The 23,107-nt window shown below is 39.6% G+C and overlaps 1 protein-coding gene across 3 annotated transcripts; it reads right to left on the minus strand.

The window, feature by feature from the left end:
- Positions 1–758: 758 nt before the first annotated feature.
- PRKAR1A (protein kinase cAMP-dependent type I regulatory subunit alpha) lies at positions 759–21,711 on the minus strand. 3 transcript variants are annotated; one of them, XM_003276077.4, is made up of 11 exons: positions 21,352–21,711; positions 17,917–18,099; positions 10,528–10,698; positions 9,634–9,725; positions 9,373–9,434; positions 8,492–8,538; positions 7,551–7,709; positions 5,567–5,627; positions 4,481–4,602; positions 3,510–3,591; positions 759–3,233 (listed from the first exon to the last, which is right to left on the minus strand). In XM_003276077.4, exons 2-11 carry the CDS (start codon positions 18,091–18,093, stop codon positions 3,061–3,063), a joined length of 1,146 nt encoding a protein of 381 aa, XP_003276125.1. In that variant the 5' UTR covers positions 18,094–18,099; positions 21,352–21,711; the 3' UTR covers positions 759–3,060. The 3 variants fall into 3 exon arrangements, with proteins under 3 accessions (XP_003276125.1, XP_003276124.1, XP_003276126.1); XM_003276076.4 differs by lacking the exon at positions 21,352–21,711 and adding an exon at positions 20,950–21,119; XM_003276078.4 differs by lacking the exon at positions 21,352–21,711 and adding an exon at positions 20,919–21,119.
- Positions 21,712–23,107: the final 1,396 nt, after the last annotated feature.

Consider the following 23,107-nt stretch of genomic DNA (forward strand, 5'->3'; position numbering starts at 1 on the left):
GCCCAGCTAAATGTCAATATTTAAATCATTAAAAAATAAAATAAACAAAAAAAAGAGCCTACTTGGGCCACTGTTTAGAGAGAATTCAACTATAACCAGGACTGTCAACCCAGAGAAATTTTCTTTAGTTATATTCTATTGTGACTCTCAAGGTTTCAAAATCCAGAGGATGGGGGGGAAGGGATTACTGAATCTAGAAAAGGTACACATGTTCAAAGCAACACAAAGAATGCTCTTCTAACATACAACATATCTCCAATTTCACTGGATGTGAAGAAATACCAATACACTAATGAATACAACTTAATCATCTCACTCCTCAGAAATCTAAGGGCATCAGAAATAAGGCTTTATACATGCAAAATATAAAAGTATCCCTAAGTAGCATTAAATGTATATATTAAATTTAAACCAAAGAGTATGCTAATCTAGAAATGATGTTTCCTCATTAAGTCTGGGAAAGTTCCAAGGCCACAGAACCAATCCGTCTTCAATCAAAAGGAAATCTTTAGCTTCTGACTGAATTTTTTCCTTCCATGACTAAGTAAATAAATCTGCTACATCTCAATTACCCTTTAAGCAAGATTTTGAGATCCACTCTTTGACAAACTGAAAAGCACTGAAAATAAACATTGCTCTTTCAAAACACCGATCCCATAATTCACTTTCCCTTTTCATTTTTGCCCACCAGAGTAGACTTTTGGGGAAGGACAGAGAGAGGAAAGACGGAAAGGAGAAAGGGAAGAAAAACTGATTCATTTAAGAATTTAAATTATTTCATCTCTTTTTATTACTTGACCTACCATTAAGACAATCTATAACAAAAAAAGTGTATTAGCACACATGGTATAATCAGACTGGTAATCAGGAAGCAATACAAAACGGTCCTTTGGCCATCTATACTTTCTAGAGCAGTAAATCTCATAAATTCACTTACCAAGCCCAGGAATAATGACTTTTAAAGCCTTGAATATCAACTAAGACAAATTATGCCAATTCTGATTTCTCACATATACTTAGATTACACAAAGATAAAGCTTTAGATGTGATCATTGTTTAATGTAGACTTATCTTTAAAGTTTTTAATTAAAAACTACAGAAGGGAGTAAACAGCGAGCCAAATGACTTAAGAGTAAAACTCACTCAGAAAGCATTATATGTATCTAAATATACATGAGCATGATTATATACATACATGAAACTGCAATTTTATGGCATTCTAAGTAACTAAGTACATTTTGGCATTTAAACAAAGATCAAATCAAGCTTTAAGCTTGTAAGAACATAATTTTCATTTTTAATTTTTTAGATATAAAAAGGTAGCTAAACACAAAGTACAGATCAGAAAACCCTCATTTAATATAGATTATTTCGGAAATTAAAAAATTTGTTAACAAGGTGGCTTTCTTACCCACCCTAAAATGTAAATAAAACCTCTTCCCCAGATTTATACTTCATACTTGGTTACAACCTAAAAGTTTTTCAAATCTATGAAAAAAATCTACCATGACCAATTTAAATTACCTGGGAAAGGGCAGGAGAGGGGATCAATAATCAGAGTCAGTTAGTTGCACACAGATGGAAAAATGCTTGCAGTCACTCCCAAATATAACCCTACATTACCTTATATATAAATCACAACAAAAATAGAAGTGCCTACATTACAGAACTGTGAAATTTTGTTTAAAAAAATAATAAAAATAAACTGTTGGGTATCATTGGAATAATGTAACACATAAGGCTGGAAAATACTGAAATACAGTTAAGACTCAATACACAAGTTTACTTTAAAAAAGAAAAGAAAGAAAAGTTTGCCAGAGAAATAAATGCTAGATAGGAAAGCAGCACTTTCAGCAGGATAGCCTTTTAGACCAATTTGAAACAACACAGACACATCATACCCTACCATCAACCCACCAGAAATTCTAGCTGAATAAAAAAGAAGGAAAAAAAGACTAAACCAAAGTAAGAAACTTCCTCCAAAATCTCACGCCCCAGTGAATCTCACGGGGAAAATTCCCGACACTGAACTTTGTCCGGCTGGCATTTCTCCCTTTAGCAGCATCACCTCTATTTCTCTGTTAGGACATTTGCTCCATCTGTATCTAGTCACAGCAAATCCAATCTCCTGGAATCAGTTTAACGAGCAGAGGAGATTATACTGGAGTCAGCTGAAGGACATACTTTAACCAAAAGCTCTAAATTAACAACCAAGAATGTAGACCTCAAATTCTTATTCTCAATTCAGCATCTGATCAATTATTTGGCACTAGCTGGATAAAGGTCTAATCGGAATTTGTGAGCCGAGGCAGACATAGTTAAATACTAACCAATATTTGCAGTCTATGAGTTAGTTTCAAACTTAAAAGGCAGGTATAGATAGCCATACTTAAAAGTATTTCAGAATTGGAGAAGAAACATTAATAACAAGATATAAATAAAACCAGGCAGATTAGCTTGGCAAACAAAAATTCTGGAAAAAAAAATGAACCAATCATATCCCATTGATAATTAGCAAAAATGGGCATTTTTCCACCCTTAAACTAGTTTAATTACAGGCAGATGTCTTTCTACTATACTAAGATTTTCTATATCCATTTTCCCTAATCTTTAGAGTTTAATGAGAAACCATTTATTCTACAAAGAAATACAGCATATATGGCCACAGTCTAAATATGCTTATAACTGGAAAATTATGTCACTTAAAAAAAAATCTTGCACTGTTACATCATTACTCTATGGTAATTCAATAGGTGCTGGGATCGGCCCTCACCAAAAAGCATGGCACTCACTGTCCAGGGTGAATACTAACACTGCACAAAGAGAAGCAGTAACAGCAAAGTCTCCATAGAACTCTTTCTATTTATTTAACTGTGTATGAGCATTTAGTTAATGCTCCAAATTGAAAATGGTGCAATAAAAGCAACTTTCAATATATAAACAGACAGGAAGCTGCGATGCCAGTGGCCACTTGGCGCTGCAAGTAGGGAAAATAAAGCAGTCTGCATGAGTGAAGCATGGATTGGGGAGAGGAGAAAAGGGAGGCACAGGAGGCAGATTTCAGACAGACAGTGACACAAAACTGTTGTACTGCTGGATGTTTCGTTTGAGGATGTCTGAGCATGGGCCAAGAACACGTTCAAATCTGGGTCGGTCCAGCTTAACGCACTTCAAGGGGCCACGAGCAACGACTGTGGCAGCACGAGGACGATTCATCAGTAGCGCAATTTCACCTGGAGAAAGGAAAAGAAGAGGGGTAACAGGCTAACTTCTATGAAAAACATTTCCTTGAAGCAGTGCACTTCTGAGAAAGAAGACAATAGATATGAGACAATCAGTAATTTCATTAAATGAGTAAAGATCAAAATCTCACACCTTCTCTCTCAGAGCCAAAAAAGACTGCAATTAGAAAATAAAATACAGAAGACAAAATTATGGAAGACTACAGTATCTCACTGAGAGGTGACTTAAAGAAACCATGTATTTATTGTGAGGGAATTTGTACATACCAAAATAATCAGAAGGCCCCAATCTTCCCACTTCAACAAACTCTTCATTTTCTGACCGACGTTGTAGCACAGCAGCTGACCCCTATAATAAAATCACCAAAAAGCCAAACAAACAAACACTCTCAAATCCAGGGTGGCATCTTAAACATCCTATGCAATTTTAGCTACCTTGCAAATATGTGTGCATATGATAAAAAATGACTTTAAAGTTAGTCACCACATGAGCTTCAATTTCTATTTCACCAGCATCTCCTGCTAGCGAGGTTCTTCGTATCAAGCTAAGGTGCTTAAAGGGTGCAGACTTGGGTTAGCAAACTGTAGATGAAGGGCTAAATCCAAGCTCACTGTCTCTTTCGCAAATAAAACTTTACTGGAATACCACACACATTCATTTACATATTATTTGTGGCTGCTTTTGCACTATGAGAAGAGTTGAGTCTTTGCGAATAAAACCCTATGGTCCACAAAGCTTAACTTACCACCTTGCCCTTTACAGTCTCCTGACCCCTGATTTAAATAAAATCAATTAACAACTATGGAGCCACATTCATAGAAATCTGCCATATGGATCTGCTTAGCAAGAGTATCTGTTATACATCTCCATGGAATGTGGAGATATACAAACACAGTAATTTTTCAAATTTAAATATTACCTTTAATCCTTATTTGCCAAATAGCCCAAACACTTGCATTTTAACAATGATAGTGCAGAATCATCACAGTTTGTTATGTTAAATGGTTTTTAGAATTTGGCTTTTCATGTCTAGGGCCCTTCAAGAATTCTGACTCAAACTCATTTAAAAATGTGGTGACCTGGCAGAAAACCAAACAACAGCATTTCAAAGTAAAAGATAATTTTAAAATAAAATGGTCAGGTATTCTTAAAAACTAAAGCTATAGTTCAGAATTAGCCCACTCTTTCCCTCTTAGAGTGTACAACTTTTTAAAGTATTAAATTCTGAGTTCTTTACCTCTAAAATAATGAAGAACTCATCCCCTGGTTCTCCCTGCACCACAATCTTCTGCCCATCTTCAAACTGCACTGGTTCCAATGCATCAGCTACTGTAAGACGTTCCCACTTGTCCAGAGACTCTGAAAGACAAGAATCAAAATAATTGCTCTGTATTATTTGGTGCTGTTATAAAGGTAAAAAGAAAGTATAAAGAGATTCAACCAAATAGCCATGCCCATTCAACATTCTAGTAGTGTCTCGGATTAAACATGGTACCTGTCTTCAATTACCTCTAGTCTGAGCAGGATTCTCATACTGCCTGCAGATAGCCCTCAGATCCTTACTTCAGTAGCCCAGTGGCTAGTTTAATTTATACCAACTGTACCCAATGGCAAGGGAATAAGAAAATATAATCCTTAAGTATTCCTGAAGATTGCTATCAATGCAAATCAAACCTACAACTACAATACTCAAAAGTCAGTTTCCCCATCCATATCATTCCAAAGTTTCATAGAAATAATTTAATCTATTTAAATTTTTGGTTTACTTTATGAAAAAGAACTAGAAAATAACTTTTATTCAAAAAGGCCAAACTACGATCCAAAACACAAAGCATATGTAACCAATTCAAAGAAAAGACAAAGAAGAGGTGAAAAATTCACTGTAATAAACAATGGCAGAAGCCTGTTATCTTATAAAAATCCCCATTCCCCCTTCATGAAGAACAGGTTCTAACATCTCCAAGTCCACATAACAAAATGCACAAAAGAATATCTTCAATTAATCTGCTTTACTCTAAATTCCAACAAACTTCTGGCATGTTTTCAGAGGATGCCAGCAAATGGTACCTAATCTTTCCACAGAGGAAATGTATTGTTGGAAGTACTCACTTTTCTGAACCAATCAACTCACTGATGGAACAAGAGAGACAGAAGTCACAGAGGAAATAACTGTGAATGTCCACAGTCAGAAGGACTTTCAGCCCTTCTGTCTTTTCAGGGGGAATAAGTAGCAATTATACTTTCAGAAGGTTTTTCCCAAGTCCATCCAATTCTAATTCAGGGATATCTCATATACTAGCAAAGTCAACAAACTACAACTCACCTAAAATAGAGACTTTACTAAGGAATTCCTCATACATCTTCCGCTTTCTCAGTGTGCTTCCCTAAAAATAAAAATAACAAAAGTGATATCCCCAAGACGTGTAATTGTCACCACATAATGCTATGGAATAATAAATATTAAGTTTCAAATAAATTTTAAAACCAAAAAGTCAAAGCTTGTTGCTTTTTTTAATGAAGTTTAATTTTAACTAATTCATTTTTATTTTACAGGTAATGAATGACATTCTTGTGATTTTTATTTTCTGCCAATATTATGCCCAATTCCTAGCATTTGCAACCAGTATGTTGACATATTTCACAAAGCATTTCCCAATTTCCAAATACAGTTGAAATACCGGTTTATACCTGAGCCTATCACTCAAGATATTTTTCCACACACTTTAAACCAATGTCCAATTTCCATGTTTACTCTCAAACTGATTTTATGCCACTGCCAACCCAATTTATCTCTGAAAATATTTTCTCACAAAAGTAATCTAGGTCTTGATTTACAACCCAATAATCCTAGTGTTCTTCCTGTTCAACGCTGATATTTAAATGCAGATTCCTCCATTAGTTTTGGCTTCTCACCTATACAATTGACATGTCTTTATTCTATAAGAAAGGACCTCACCCTCCCCTACCCAGCTATATAGATATTTCACCCCATATCTAAAGTTCCTAATTCCTGTCCACAAAGCCAATGCATTGTGAGGCCCTAATTTCCTTTCAGGCCCACTACGAGAAAGTAAAATATTTTATTTCAAACCAATAGTTCCAGGTCCTACCTCTTCCTTCTTTGGCAATGAGATAAAGCTGTAAACATTCTATGTTTCCTTTTACTAATAGTATTACTGTAGAGGAAATGCAGAACTAACTGTATGGTCAATTTCTTCTCCAGTAGACTGTCATATCACTTCAAAACCAATCTTTCTAAAATTTAGACTTATCTTTGCCATAAGCATTTTTTTGTGGTTTTTTTTTAAGGTTCAGGGATTACATGTGCAGGTTATATAGGTAAACTGGGTGTCACCAGGGTTTGGTGTTCAGGTAATTTTGTTGCCCAGGTAATAAGCAAAGTACACCACAGGTATTCTTCCTGATCCTCTCCCTCTTCCCACCCTCCACCCTCAAGTAGGCCCCAGTGTTTGTTGTTCCCCTTCTAGTATCCATGAGTTCTCATTGCTTAGCTCCCAACTGTAAGTGAGAACATGCGGTTTGGTTTTCTGTTCCTGTATTATTTTCCTTAGAAAAATGGCCTCCAGCTCTATCTATGTTGCTGCGAAGGACAAGACTATCTATCTCATCTAATCTATCTATATATCCCAAATGCAGAAAAATTTCAAAGTACATCAGACTGTAAATTTTCAAATGGTCAGATGGACACTGCACAAATTTAAGAAAACCATTGAAAATGACCAATGCATTGGCTGGGACTTAAACATCCAAAGCTATCCTATAAATTTATCACAACGTTCTCAAAAAATCTGACTGTATCACCAGAATGTTCCAATGGTTTTAGTATTTTGTTTATTCCTTTAACAATAGGGGACATGACATACATATACATTACTGATAACCCACTTTCACAGGTTAGGGAAGCTGATTATTTCTGAATGGCCCCAAATAACTTTAAGCACTTAAAAGCAGCACCTATCATGCTGTAATGGGTATAATTAGGTAAATTAAGATGTGCCTACCAGCAAATGGACAGATTTCCAAACATGAGATGACCAGCACATATATACCAGATCTTGTTTCCCAAGGTTTTGTTCTAAAATATTGCTGCCTAAAATGGCATAATGAATAATTCTAAGCTGGGCTTAATGCAAAGTATTTGCTCATTAAAAGAAAGAAATATTTGCTCATTAAAAGAAATATTCACTCATTAAAAGAAATATTCTCTTTTTAATTTGATAATATTCAAACATTAGTTACGTAGATGAGAATTCTAAATCACACTCTCAAACACCATGGTCTCTTACCATGAGGATTCTTCTATAGCTGTCTCGGTCGATGCCCCACAATTTCACATTTGTCTTTGCTTTGACAGTGGCTGCTCTAGGTGTTCCATAAATCAAAGCAAGTTCTCCAAAGCTCCCTCCTTCCCCAACACTGGTTGCCCATTCATTGTTGACATAGACCTAAAGTGCAAGTGACATCAAAAAATTTTTTTCTAGATACAAACACATAAATGTTAAAAACCCTCAAACCTTTTTAAAAGGTCATAATCCTGAACTTTGTTTTAAAAAACACAAATATTAAGTTTGCAATAGACAACAGAGAAGAATAGGTGATTTCTGATGAGTTAAATGAGTTGAGTGTCCATAATTTACCTGATTTAATTATCTGATAAGAAAAAAGCACTCTGTAAGGATGTAAGGGAAAAAGGTTGGCTAAGCACTAATACCAGTCATAGATACTTAGAGAACTGTGCTGAGCACTATGCTAAACATTTTACTTGCATTAGGTCATTGAATTTTCTAATAATCCTTAAAGATCAATGCTATTATTGTCCCCATTTCATTTGTGAATAAGAAAGCTGTATTAAGTTTGCTAGCTAATGGCTGGGTCTAGAATCTTTTTTTTTTTTTAAGAGATGAGGTTTCACTTTGTTGCCCAGGCTGGTCTTGAACTCCTAGGCTCAAGCAACCCTCTTGCCTCCATCTCCCAAAGTGCTGGGATTATAGGCATGGGCCACTGTGCCCAGCTACACACACTTCTTAACCACCACTCCAGCAAAAGTTCTGAACAGAAAATTACCTTTAAAGAGTTTCTCTGTGTCATAAAAATACTTGGCAAAATGTAATAAAATCTGACATACAAGGGATATAATGACCCTTCAAAATCACTATTCTTATTGCTCAGAAGCAATCAATACATTGGCTTTTAAGATCAACATATTTTTGATATTGGTAAATCTTACATCCGTCTCTCCTTGATCAATCACATAGAAGTTATCCCCTTCATCACCTAAAAGAGGGTAAAAAAGTTAGAAGCATATTCCAAACTAAAGAAACGAATTATCAAAATTACAAAATAATAAACTTATTTTATAGTGGTACTGTGAGAGTGTGTTACAAACTAACACAATCTTTCAGGGGAAAGAAAATCAAGCAATGTATTTTAAAAGTCATAGAACGAATCAAAATTTTTTTTAGTCATCTCATACTGAAGAATACCTCTGAAAAAAATTTTTAAAAGCTACATATGTGGACAGTTATTAACTGCTACGGCATCTATAACAAGGACATTAGAAACAACTCAAATAGTTAATAACAAATTATCAGGTTGCCACAAAATGGAAATATATACCAACTCATAAAATGTCAAGAATAAATAAGAAAATAAAAAGAGGAAGATAGTCAAAAAGTTAAATCCATGTTAGTCTATGTAGGCAAAGAAAGAATCTATAGAAGTCCTAGAACCCTTTCAACAGACAGGGCTATACAATGAAGAATGTAGGTGTTTCACTTATTTCTTACTTTAAAAGTGATTAATAATATAAAGAACATGAGAGATATATATGATTCTGAAATTCTATACAACATTCAAGGTAAGACAATGTAGGCATTTCCTTTAAATTATAAACAAAACTATATCAAAAATATTAGTTCCCAATACAAAGTGTTCTGCCCATCTCAGAAAATTTTAATTTAAAAGAAACAGAAAAATCCAATAGGATAACAGGAAAAAAAAAGTGGTAGGATCAAAGAGGAAAACAAACTTCAATAAAACAAAACCAAAAAAATCCTCCAGTCTCGCCTCCTCTCCCATAACAATACTGCATGCTACAGAAGCCCTTACCTTGCTGAATCACAGTCTCTCCTGCGATAAAGGAGACCGAAAACATGGCATCAAAAATATCACTGCAAAAGAGAGAAGGCCTCGTGTTACATTTCACATGTCTCTTCCGTGAATTTCAAACATTAAGCTTAGAATTAAAGACCCCAGATTGTCATCTGGTGAACAATTACTAAGAGCTCTAAAACCTGCAACAAGTGTTGAAAATAATTTGGGATCACACCCCTAATTGAAAAATAGTGTTAAGACAGAGCCTGTTCCTACCTTCTCTCATTATCATCAAGATGTGAAAACAGCACATTCTTTTCAATGGCTTTGGCTAAAGCAGCCATTGTCTTGTAATCTTTTGGTATAACCTAGAAAAGAATTGAAGGTCAAATGACAATTCCATAAACGAAAACATTTCATGTTTGCAACCTGAGCTTCAATTAAATGTCAAGCCACATTATGGTATTTAAACAAGACTGCTTTGAGTTAAATATTTTCACTACAACACACTTGTACTATCTTTGATCCATAAACTACTCAACAAATATTGACTAATTAATCCCCTTGCCTACAACCAGGCCTAAATATAAAGTCTGGTACTTGGTTCCCAGTTAACAACTAAAGAAACAAATCAAAACACCTTGACCAAGGTCATTATTCTGAGGCAAAACTAAGTATTTTATAATAATTAGTCATTTTAAAAATCTGTGATCTGTTAGTTTCACAAGCCTCAAGTGCCAGGACAATTCTGTTCCCCTTTAAGGCTAACAGCATAACTCAAAATAGCCTGGCTCTGAGGAAGAAGAGAATACAGGACAAAGGAGGCTCGTAGAATAAAAGGTTAAATGCCACAACATTTAATAGGATAGCAAAAAACAGACATCATGATTCAAGAGAAAAAGCAATACTGCCCACCTCCTTCTACTGCAGAACAACTGCAAGGAAATAACAAACCCCAAAATGCAATTATTCACTAGTTTATAATCACTATTAGTTATTTCCTCTGACAGCATGCTATTACAGAAACCTGTTTTCCAGTACCCAAGAATTGTACAGGATGGATGAAGTTTCACCCTGTTTTGTATTTTACGATTCATTCATCAAAGGAGACTAGATGACCAGCAAGTGGGTCCCGAAAGCATCTCCCTGATGTTCAAATATCAAAACTACCTTTCTAACATATGATGCGGCATCTTCCTCCGTGTAGACCTCAGCGCTGATAGCACCTCGTCGCCTCCTACCTTTAACCACTGGGTTGGGTGGAGGAGGAGAGATCTCATCCTCCCTTGAGTCTGTACGAGTGCCTGCTTTCTGCAGATTCTGAATCTGTTTTGCCTCCTCCTGAAAGAAATTACAAGTTTGCAAAATGAGATCCTTCGGCATGTAAAGTTGGCATTCTCATGTTCCAATGATAGTCTATATCAGTCACTTCCAATCTCTTCTTCCATTAACAATGTAAGTTAAGAGGAAAACACCAATTCCAAAGGGGAAAAAAAATAGAGAGTAACACTTGAAAAGAAACACTCTCAACAGAATGTACCTCAGATGGTAACAGATGCTATCCTTCATTAATGGGCAAAAGCCATTAGTACAAGCCATTAGTACTCACATAACATGTGAGTAACAAATCAGATATTCATTAATGTCTTGACAACAATTATCTGTGATGCACACAACAGTAACACACTGCAGGACAAAATCCTGAAAACTGGGTTTTTTTGGATGCTACTGCAGATAGCAAGAGACCCTCCCGCCAAAAGAAATGTTATCAGGAAAAACAATTCAAGCCCAACATAGTGATCCAAGAATGTCTACATTACTGAGTTATTTCATTAACTCAGTAAGCCATTTTCTGAATCTGCCGTGCCAAGACCTATGCTAGGCAACAGGAAATTAAAAACAAATAGGAGAGGGTCCTGAGCCTGTGGAATTCACATTCTAGTTTGATCCCAGATAAAAACAAATAATGAAATGATGTGACGGTAACCACGAATTTAAACGAGACCATATCTATAATAGTTCTCCCAGCAGGGCTAGGATCATTCTTTGTAATCAAGGTTTAAACTTGAAGTTAAAAGACAAAAAGAGTTTACTTGCTTTTAAAAACTACTTATTGGACCAATTCAAATAAAACCTAAGATAAACTATTAAACATTTTTTTCACATCTAGAGCCTTAAAAACAAATTCTTCTCAGATCTAAAGAATTAGTTGTTGTGCCTGAAGTAAAAGGGAAAAAATAAAAATTTGTTATCTTCTACTTTCTCATTCATTTGACCCATTATTTCTTTTTTATATATAAATTTGTAAGTGCCCATGTATTAATCTCCAGAACATTGGCAGCATTCAAGAAAAGCAATGGCGTGGGAGGGAGACCTTTCATTATTATGCCCTTTTGTACCTGCACAACTTTGAAATATGTGAATATGTAACCTACTTTTTAAAATATGGTTTTTAGAAAACTCATTTCATGTTAATTCTGGTTGTTCCAATAACCAATAAGGTTTTCTCATTTCATATTAACACATGGCTATAAAACTCAAGTCTCTCCCAAGTTTAAAGTTTAAGAGTACATGACTGGGTACAGTGGCTCACGCCTGTAATCCCAACCCTTTGGGAGGCTGAAGGGGGCGGGTCACTTGAGTCCAGGAGTTTGAGACCCGCCTAGGCAACATCGTAAAACCTCGTCTCTACAAAAACACATAAAAATTAGTTGGGTGCGGTGGCACACACCTGTAGTCCCAACTACTTGGGAAGCTGAGGCAGGAGGATCACCTGAGCCTGGAAGGTAGAGACTGCAGTGAGCCATGATCGCACCACTGCACTCAGGCCTGGGCAATAGAGTGAGATCCTGTCTCAAAAAATAGGCCAGGCATGGTGGCTCACGCCTGTAATCCCAACACTTTGGGAGGCCAAGGCGGGCAGATCACAAGGTCAGGAGTTCAAGACCAGACTGGCCATTACGGTGAAACCCTGTCTCTACTAAAAATACAAAAATTAGCCAGGCGTAGTCCCAGCTACTCAGGAGGCTGAGGTAGGAGAATCACTTGAACCCAGGAGGCGGAGGTTGCAGTGAGCCGAGATTGCACCACTGCAGTCCAGCCTGGGTGACAGAGCGAGACTCTGTCCAAAAAATAATAATAAAAATAAAATAAAAAAACATACACACACAAAGTTTAAGAGTATAAATGAAAACACAAATTCTTCCCCCCAAATTTGTCACTGACATTTCACAAAAATTTCAGGAAAAATTTCACAAGTAACATTTCACTTGGGACTATATTCTACTTCACTGAATTTTTAAGATTAATTTTGAAGTAACAAAAACATTCTGATTTTAGCACTGTCTCATGGATTCTAGTGAGTCTTTTAAAAACAGCAATCTGAATATAACCTAATCTGACGACTCAGAGCTGTTACTCAGATCATGAGTTTTCTAGTATATACTATGATATATTTTTATATCCTTTCTCTTGCTGTTGTCATCCTGCTGTCAGTCTCCTTCCTCCTCAGCTCTTTAAGTGAAGTGATGAATAACCTAAATACCTTGACGTGATCATTACACATTCTATGCATGTAAAATATCACATGTACTCCATAAAAACATACAAATGTTATGTATCAATAAAAAATTAAAAATTAGAAAAAACCTCCCAGTCTACTCAGTGGTTAATTATGTTCTTGACTCTGAGGTTCAAATTCTGCATTCGGTTTTGCATTAAATTCTACACTATCTTCTTGACTCTTAGGTTCAAATTCTGTCCCCACTACTAACTTACTTGTTTTCACAATTATTTGTTCCCTCCCTGCTTCTGTCACTCTTCCCTGTGGGTAAAGTATACTTCCCACCCCACTGACTTAAGGCTTGGCTACAGGACTTGCTCTGGCCATGGAATGTAAGTGGACATGCCATACCATGGTTGCCTGTGTGGTTTGGCTCTGTCCACCTTGAGCTTCTGCCCTCCCTCTGCTTTGAAAACAGCATGCCCTATATAGGGCTGCTCCTTCTGCTCAGCCCCAGAACAAGGTATGTGGTGTCAAGAACACAAGACAGGCTGATACCAGAAGAACTGCACATGACTAGTCTGTTGTAGTAACCAGTGAAATTTGGGGGTTGTATGTTGCTCCAGCAAAGCTGACGACTACAGTCTATAACCACAGCCACATTACTTAATTTCTCTCAGTTTTACTGCTATGTCTGTAAAATGCTGATAATCACATACCTCATACATTTGAAACGAGTATGTATGTATATAAAGTGCTTCACACAGTACCTGACACAGCAGACACAAGGTCACAGTTATTTTAATTCCTCTTATCTAAGGTTCTAATAAATACAAGAGTAAAAGAAGACTCAAATTCCAGATGACTGAATTAAAATGCAGAAGCTTTCAAAAGACCAACTGTCAAGAGTTTTTGGTACATTTCTTATGGAGTAGTTGAAGGTAACAGAAACACAACCCTCCAGTAATGAGGAAGAAGGTGATGAGAATATGACTGTATTTTCAGACTGATATGGTTTGGCTGTGTCCCCACCCAAATCTCATCTTGAATTATACTTTCCATAATCCCCACGTATTGTGGGAGGGACCTGGAGGGAGGTAATTTAATCAGAGGGGTGGTTACCTCCATGCTGTTCTGGTGATAGTGAGCTCTCATGAGATCTGATGGTTTTGAGGGGCTTTTCCCCCTTTTGCTTGACCCTTCTCCTTGCTGCTGCCATGTGACGAAGAATGTGTTTGCTTCCCCTTCCGCCATGATTGTAGCTTCCTGAGGCCTGCCCAGCCATGAGGAACTGTGAGTCAAACCACTTTCCTTTATAAATTACCCAGTCTTGGGTATGTCTTTCATTAGCAGCATGAGAACAGACTAATACAGTAAACTGGTACCACAGAGCGTGGGGTGCTGCTACAAGGATACCCAAAAATGTAGAAGCAACTTTGGAACTGGGTAACAGGAAGAGGGTGGAACAGTCTGGAGGGCTCAGAAGAAGACAGGAAAATGTGGGAAAGTTTGGAACTTCCTAGAGACTTGGAGGGCTCAGAAGACAGAAAGATGTGGGAAAGGCTGGAACTTCCTAGAGACTTCTTATATGGCTTTGACCAAAATGCTGATAGTAATATGGACAATGAAGTCCAGGCTGAGGTGGTCTCAGATGGAGATGAGGAACTTGAGAACTGAAGTAAAGGTGACTCTTGCTATGCAAAGAGACTGGCAGCATTTTGGCCCTGCCCTAGAAATCTGTGGAACTTTGAACTTGAGAGAAATGATTTAGGGTATCTGGTGGAAGAAATTTCTAAGCGGCAAAGCATTCAAAAGGAAGCAGAGTTTGAAAAATTTACAGCCTGACAAAGCAATAGAAAAGAAAATCCCATTTTCTGGGGAGAAATTCAAGCCTGCTGCAGAAATTCACATAAGTAACAAGGAGCCAAATGTTAATCACCAAGATAATGGGGAAAATGTCTCCAGGTCATGTCACAGACCTTCAGGACAGCCCCTCCCATCACAGGCCCAGAGGCCTAGGAGGGGAAAATGGTTTCCTAGGCCATGCCCTGGGGCTCCTGTACTATGCAGCCTCAGGACATGGTACCCTGTGTTCCAGCTGCTTCAGCTCCAGTCTTGGCTAAAAAGGGCCAAGGTACAGCTCTGGCCATTACTACAGAGAGTGCAAGCCCCAAGCCCTGGTGGCTTACAAGTGGTGCTGGGCCTGTGGGTGCACAGAAGTCAAGAACTGAGGTTTGGGAACCTCCCCCTAGATTTCAGAAGATGTACAGAAATGCTGGATGCCCAGACAGAAGTTTGCTGCAGGGGCGTGGCCCTCCTGGAGAACCTCTGCTAGGGCAGTGCGAAGGGAAATGTGGGGTCATTTGGAGCCCCCACACCAAGTCCCCACTGGGGCACTGCCTAGTGGAGGTATGAGAAGAGGGCCACTATCCTCCAGACTCCAGAATGGTAGATCCACCAACAGACTGCACCATGCACCTGGAAAAGCAGCAGACACTCAACGCCTGCCCATGGAAGCAGCCAGGAGGGGGTCTCTACCCTGCAAAGCCACAGGGGTGGAGCTGCCCAAGGCCACGGGAGCCCACCTCTTGCATCAGTGTGCCCTGAATGTGGGACATGGAGTCAAAGGAGATCCTTTTGGAACTTTAAGATTTAATTACTGCCTTGTTGGATTTCAGATTTGCACGGGATCTACAGTCCCCTTGTTTTGACCAAGTTCTCCCATTTGGAATGGGTGTATCTAACCAATGCCCCTAGAAGTAACTAACTTGCTTCTGATTTTACAGGCTCATAGGTGGAAGGGACTTGCCTTGCCTCAGATGAGATTTTGGACTTGAAATGTGAGTTAATGCTGGAATGAATTAAGACTCTCAGGGACGGTTGGAAAGGCATGACTGTGTTTCAAAACGTGAAAACATGAGATTTGGGAGGGGCCAGAGGTGGAATGATATGGTTTGGCTGTGTCCACACCTAAATCTCATCTTGAATTGTAGTTCCCATAATCCCTATGTGTCCTGAGAGGGACCTGACAGGAGGTAATTTAATCATGGCGGGGCGGGGGGGGGGTTACCCTCATGCTGTTATCATGGTAGTGAGTGAGTCCTCACGATAGCTGACGGTTTTATAAGGGACTTTTCCCATTTTGCTCTGTACTTCTCTTTGCTGCTGCTATGTGAAGAGGACGGGTTTGCTTCTCCTTCTGCCATGATTGTAAGTTTCCTGAGGCCTCCCCAGCCATGCTGAATTTTGAGTCAATTAAACCTCTTTCCTTTATGAATTACCCAGCCTCAGTATGTCTTTATTAGCAGCATGACAAGGGACTAATAGACTAACATACAAATTAACACCTAATACACAGAACTATGACCCACAAACAAGTTGAAAATCTAGTTACTTAAAGGTCCAGGTATCTATATTCAACCCTGGAAGGAATGTATACATGTGAACAAAGACCCTTGAATTACAGCAAAAACCATGTTGAACTGTAACTTTAATTATTAAAAGTTAAAGAAGCTGAAACACATTAAATCTAAAAATCCCATCTGCAAAGAAATCATTTTAATAATTATTTATTGCTTTCCACCTTTGTTAGTCTTTAAACAGTACTGTGGCAACTACAAGCTTTGAAACTAGTATCACACATTCAACACTCCCTATAAAAAGATACACACTTAATGTCTCACCAACTTAATCCTCTCATTTGATGGTTTCTATTGATGTCCAAAGAAGAGGGATCACCTTACAGTGACCCATTTCAAAAACGGATCTCCAGGAACGCACTTGACTTCAAAACAAGCTACATCTATGACCTGCCTCTACAACACTTCCATGATTTGGAAATTGCATAAATAAGAGAAAGTCAGAATAGCTACTATAATTCCAAGACAGCAAAGCAACATTCACAGTGACTAGTTGTTGTTGTTTTTTTTTTAATTATTCTGATCACGGTACTAAATACAAATTTTAACAATCAGTTTTTAAGGAAAATAGAAAATACCTGATCATTGAGCTACCCAAATACTTTTTAAAGCTTAGTACAGATTCTTTTACTAATAAACTATACTGATTATAAGAAACTATAAAAACCAATGGAAAATAACGCAAATTATTTCTATTATACAATTAGATAATCATATGCCAAAAGAAATGTATCATTTCAATTGATTCATAATCATTATGAACCACCTCATAACTTCCACATGCACAAGAAAATCTGTAAGTTTATCTCACTGATTTACAGAAGCGAATCACATAAACTATTCAAAATATTTGGTAACCCAGACTTTTTCATTCATCGTTTCTTGAGGGAGATGAATTGAAGCATTCAACTGAAGCATTCATTTGCTTCAATTATCCCTGATGTAAAATTATCACTTTACTTGGAAAAACATATGCCACATACGTTGGTCACAATGACCTACACGCAAGGAGGAAGAGCAAAAAAAGAATAAAAATTGGATTAATTTTTTTCAAGGCGCAACAAGTCCTGACCAATAATATGGAGTAAAATTTTTGAGGAACATCAATCTCAGTATCTCTACGGTAATTCATCAGATATACTCTACACTAAAATAGACCAAATCTAATTGAAAACTTTTGATATATCAGTCACAAGCTAGATTCATGTTTCATTACACTAGTTTTAAAAGTGGGAGAAGATTTACTACGCTTACTTGCTTTGTTCAAAATGGGAGGAGCATTAACTGCCTTCAAGTACTACAGAATTTCTTATTCATAGAACTGCTATACTACTTCTGATCAGTTTTATCTGGTATAGTTCTACGCACTAATTTAAAAAGTTACAAAGAATTGTTTGGAAACCCTTTATTAGCCAAGTACAGTTAGCATACAGGTTCATTTTTCTGATAAATTCTACTAATTAAGAATTTCTAAATTACTACAAATGCCTTAACTGTATTTCTTATTTGAAATTCTGTTTTAGGCTTTTTATTCAGTCAGATTCCTTTTCTTCCAAAAAATACAAATTAGTAACATTCCAGTTATTAAATGTAACAACTGTCACAATCACCTCATCATCTCCCCACATTTATTTTTACCTTCTCCAACCTCTCAAAGTATTCCCTGAGGAATGCCATGGGTCTCTCAGGTCGAGCAGTGCACAACTGCACAATAGAATCTTTGAGCAGTGCTTGAATGTTATGCTTCTGGACGTAGAGTTCACATTCTCGAAGGCTGCGTGCCTCTTCGCTGGCGGCGGTACTGCCAGACTCCATGGTTCTCTGCGAGAAAAAAACACACATATGCTTGTATAAACTATAAAGCAAAATGCCAATCTGGCATTTAACTTGCTAAATTCATTAGGCAACTGATTCATAGGGATTTTTTTTCTAAGTAGATTTTGTTTTTAAACAGGGAAGTGGGGACTAGGGAATAAAATATGTACAGAATTAGCATTATTCCAAGTAAATGTTTCATTTAGTTCAGGATCTGCGCTCTGTAGGCAACAGTGAGAGTCGATAACCTCAACTCCTGAGAGGAAGTATGAGCCACTATCCTCTGCAGAGGCGGGTGCTGAAGTCAGGCCCTTAAGGGAATTTCATTCAGTTCTCCCTCAAAAGAAATCATGATGACGTGGCAAGTAGGTAAACGGTAAACAGGACACAGAATTACCAGGCCACACAAGTCAACTGTAAGCGAAAGCAAGTCAGCACAATGAAGAATATCTGACATTCCCTATATGTAACTTCTATCCCATGGGAGTATCCTAACGTCACAGAGCAAACCACTGGAGTGAGGATCTGATTAGCCAACTAACTAGCGTAATCAAAATTTTTAAAAACACAAAAGAAAATTCAGATGAGTTTTAAAAGCAACCTTTATTCCAGAATCGTTTGCCAGATTCCACCCCTAAATGATAATACACTAGTGGTAAAAGGAAAATCCTTAGTTGGGGGAGAGGAGGATTCTTACCACATAAACTCTAAAACATTCGGACAGAAAATTGTCAAAATATTTTCTTCATCTTGACAGGATAATGTTAAAACACTTAAGTTTCAAACTTGCATGAAGATTCAATAGATAAATTGCATTTAATGGATTACATTTAATGGATAAATTGCATTTAATGGATTTTAGAGGATTCAAATTATGGTACCTTTATGTAAAGTAAAGCAAACAGAGATAATAATGAGCAGCTAACCTTACCCTAGAATTAAAAGTTTAGTAATTTAACAACAGGGTCATATACTGTTTTCCTTCCAACTCCTAATTACTAAGCACTTAAGAGTAGAAGACAAGAGTGTGTGCCCCTCCACTCAGCAACTGAATTCAATACTAATTAGACTTTTCCAATTATAATGCATTGTAAACTATTGAGATGAAACTGTAAATTTAAAAGAACTTATAGAAAGAATTACCAGAGTAAAGAGCTTTTCTAAAGTGCTACACTGTTACTCATTTTGTTTTGACAACTTTCACCATAAAGGTCAACAAGTAGACTAATTAACAGACCATTAGAAAGTTTGTGGCTCCAAGACAACCACGTAAATTAGAAGCCATGGAAAAATAATCATGCTGCTACTTTAAACAGGAAGAAAAAAAAAACAAAAAACGCGCATTTACTTTAGGATAGATTTATACAAGCCACTTCTCCAGGTCAGGCAATCACATGAACTGAAAATCCACTTCAGTAGAATTGTCTGCATTTCAAATAATACTTAAAGGCCACCAAGAACAACCATAAATCAGATCTTTCATGCTTCAAAGCATTGTCATATTTCAAGAACATTCAACTGATCAATCATTCTAAGATCAGGTCTTTGGCTGGTAGAGATGACAGAACTGGGCCTAAAGAGTGAAACTGTGTTTTTGTTTGAAACAACTAATATATTACAAAAACCAAAAAGATAGCCACTGGTAATAAGACAGTATACGAACAGAAATGTACCAAGATTAATGCAGTCACCATGTAAATCCCTGAATAACCAGACTTCACAGTCTTAATATTTTTAATCGAGTTACCTGGATTCTCTATGTGTACTCATTTGTAAAGCCCAACAACCTAGCCTTCCCTCCCCACACACAATTTAACTGCTTTAAAACTTTCGCTGCATTGTCTCTATGTAAAACAAAACACTCAGATTCATTCTTTTGAAAATTCAGCTGCGACAAAATTGTTTCGAAAGGATTACATCCTGGGAAATAAATAAAAACACTTTGAGAAACTGTTCCTGATTCAGACCGCACCCCCTTAGACCAGCCAAATTACGGCTCCCCTAGGGTCATCTTGAGGAAGTGTTTGCTTTCCTCGCTCTGCTAAAAAGACGGATCTCTTGAGAATCTCTCAAGGAGTAGGACGGTCGTCACCACAAGCTCTGAGCTGAAGGGATTAATAGGTACCCTGTATTTTCTAGAAGAAGGGCAGGAAAATGCCCTTCACTTCACGTAGGCCACGGTCATGACCACAAAACGAAGGGAAGCCGAGACTTCAAGCTACGCCAGTCGGAAGGCCACAGTGGTGGCGAGGCGGCCTCAGGGGAAAAAACTGGGAAAGGGAGAGAGGTGAAAGGGGACAAAAGGAAATTCAGAAGCCCGAAGTCAACACCGTCGTGTTGGGGGAAAAATCACACCCCTATGGAGAGGAAAGGCTACTGCTAGCAATGACGAGTCGTCAGAAGTGGAGAGGAAAACTGCCGGCTTACAAGAGAGCCAGGACCGGCGGACGAGACGATGGCGGACCCCAGTAAAATAGAGCCGTTGTCCTTCAGGAAATGGGGGAGGGTGAGCGAGGAGGCCGCGGCGCGCGGGGGCGAAGGCGGCCGGGGAGGGCCGCGGAGGGCCCAGGGCCCCAGGCGCCGTGGGGTGGGGGCAGCGAGCGCGAGCGGGGCGGCTGGGGAGCCCCGCACCAAAGCCGACGCCCAGACGGCCTTGGGGATGCAGACTCGGAGCCGGGGGCATGAGGCCTGCGGGAAGGCGCCCGCCGGGCCGGGGAGGGGCAGGGGGTGCGGCCGTCCCCCTGCAGGTCGCTCCCCGTGACGCCATCTTGGATCGGTCCAGCTCCCCCAAACCGGCTGCGAAGCGGCGAAGCGACGAAGCTCACCTCGCCTGAGCCCCCGGCCGACCCCACTCACCTGGGGACGGGCGGCGGCGGGCGCGAGGCTGCGGGTGCGAGGCGGCGGACTACCGAGCTCCCTCAGCGATTTGCTCCCAGCCCCGCTCCACTCTGCGATAGCGGCTAGGCGACAGCTCCACCGGAAACGGCCTGGCCGCAGCCAATCAGCGTTCGGCTACTGACGTCAATGCGCCTCGCTCTGGCCAGAACCGTCGCCTTAGCAACCTTAAGGGCGCAGCAGCCCCAGTTCCTCCCCCGTCGCTCTTGGAAGGACCCTCACTCTGCAGTCGTTAGTCTTCCGCCATTCTTCCCATCTTACTCGTCCCTTATCCACAGCAGTTTCCTACGCCCGCCACTTCTCCTTTCCGCAATCTCCCTAGCCCGATTCTCTCCTCCTTCCTGCTCACCTGCCCCTCCTTACCTGTCCCTCTCTGGCTGTCTTGGGGTCGCCTTTGTTCCTCCTTCTGCTCTTCGCTCTCTCTCCACGCAGCTATCGTGCGCTTCCCTCTCGTCCCTCCGCTCCTCTGTCCACCCCACTCTCCCTCCGGCCTCCCTCGACGCCTCTGCCTTTTCTCCCTCCTTTCCACGCTCTCCCCGGCCGACCCACGTGGGGCGTCTCGGATGACAGGTGGGCGACTCCTCCCCGCGGCCCCTGCAAGGGAGGGCCCCGGGCCGGGGCGGGGAGAGTCCTGTCGCTGCCAGCCCCCGGAGGAGGTGGCGGCCCCCGCGGATCTGCAGCAGCTGCGCCGCGGGGCCGAGCGCGGGCGGATGGCCGGGATGCTTTCTCCGGGCCGCGCATCCTGTGCCCGGCCAGCGCCGCCCGGGCCCCGGGCTCAGGTCCGTCATCCGGTCCAGGAAACCTGAGCCCTGCCGAGTCTCCTCTGGGGCCGCTCTCCCCGCCGGGGGTGCTGTCGTCTGTGCAGGCAACACCGTCCCTGTGGAAACCAGGCGCGGGAAAGGACTTTGCCAGGGTCCAAGAGGAGGCCTGAGTCCTTCTAGAACCTGAAGTGCCCCCCCCATCACTCCTGACCTTACAGAGGGAGAAGAGCAGAGCGTGCAGATTGTCACAAACGCCCTGTGACCCAACAAGAAATCGCAGCTGTCCATACAAGCTGCACTAATGGGGGAAAATCGGAGGAAAAGCGATTTTACTCTTTCAGCCATTTTTTTTTTCATCAGAGTATCTGTCTAAGGAGGAAGAAAAGGGAGAATTTTAGACACATCGAGTCTCTAACTCAATAAAGAAGGCCCATCAAGGAAACACTTCCAAGTGTCTGGCTAGTGGCTACTGTAGTAGCATTGTATATATTTCTAGGGCTGTGTGCTTAAAATTCATAATGGATTCAACACAATACAAAAAAGCAAAATACACGCATATGCACGTGTCCAGGAGCTGTTGTAGTAACATTGTATATACTTCAAGGGCTGTATGTTTAAAGTAAATAACGAACTCAACACAATACAAAAAAGTATCTCAATAATGTTTATATTGATTCCAGGTTGAAATGATAATATTTTTGATATATTAGGTAAAATATTAAAGTTAATTTCACTTTTGTTTTTTAATTCTTAAAGTAGCTATTAAAAAGTTTAAAGTTACACGGATGGCTCCCATTATATTCCTATTGGACAGCACTGCCCTCGGAGGCCGACTGCTCCCCCAAATCCACCAGGCTCTAAGGGTACTGTCCATCAGATGATTTATTTAGTTATGTTATTCACTGCCTTCTGATAGGGATACATAGGCGATATCAAAATCCATCCCCTACAGGGGGGAATGGAAAAGGGAAGTTTCTCCTTTCACTGACTCCCCAAATGTTGACCATTGGCCCTTCTCCAGGGTTGATCAGAATTGGGGATAAAAGACAGAGCCTCAGTCAGATAGGATTTCACTCTTGACAGTACAAAGAAAGGTTGATAAACTGAACCCTACGCTGGCAAGCAGCAGAGGGAATTTGATAGCATTGAGCAGGCCCGGTCATGTTATGGGAAGAAAATATTGCAGTCAGGTAAATCTGAGTTTGGTTTCACCGTCTGCCATGTCCGGTAATTGACTTAATCTCCATGGGCGTCAGTTTCCTCAGTCATAAAAGGATGAACAGGACTTTGTTGAAGTTAACTACTAAGGGTAATAACAGCAAACACACCTATAGCACTTACTGTGTTCCAAGCACTGA

Source organism: Nomascus leucogenys, chromosome 14, assembly GCF_006542625.1.
Source record: "Nomascus leucogenys isolate Asia chromosome 14, Asia_NLE_v1, whole genome shotgun sequence".
Lineage (NCBI taxonomy): Eukaryota > Metazoa > Chordata > Mammalia > Primates > Hylobatidae > Nomascus > Nomascus leucogenys.

Bases quoted from the DNA above. Each gene is read 5' to 3' on its own strand.
- PRKAR1A (XM_003276077.4), bottom strand. From the start codon at position 18,093: ATGGAGTCTGGCAGTACCGCCGCCAGCGAAGAGGCACGCAGCCTTCGA. The intron at 7,710-8,491 runs GTAAGATTTACC...CTTGCACTTTAG, and splicing joins TTGATCAAGGAGAGACGGAT to GTCTATGTCAACAATGAATG. The intron at 3,234-3,509 runs GTATGTACAAAT...TCCTTTCTCCAG, and splicing joins GGGGCCTTCTGATTATTTTG to GTGAAATTGCGCTACTGATG.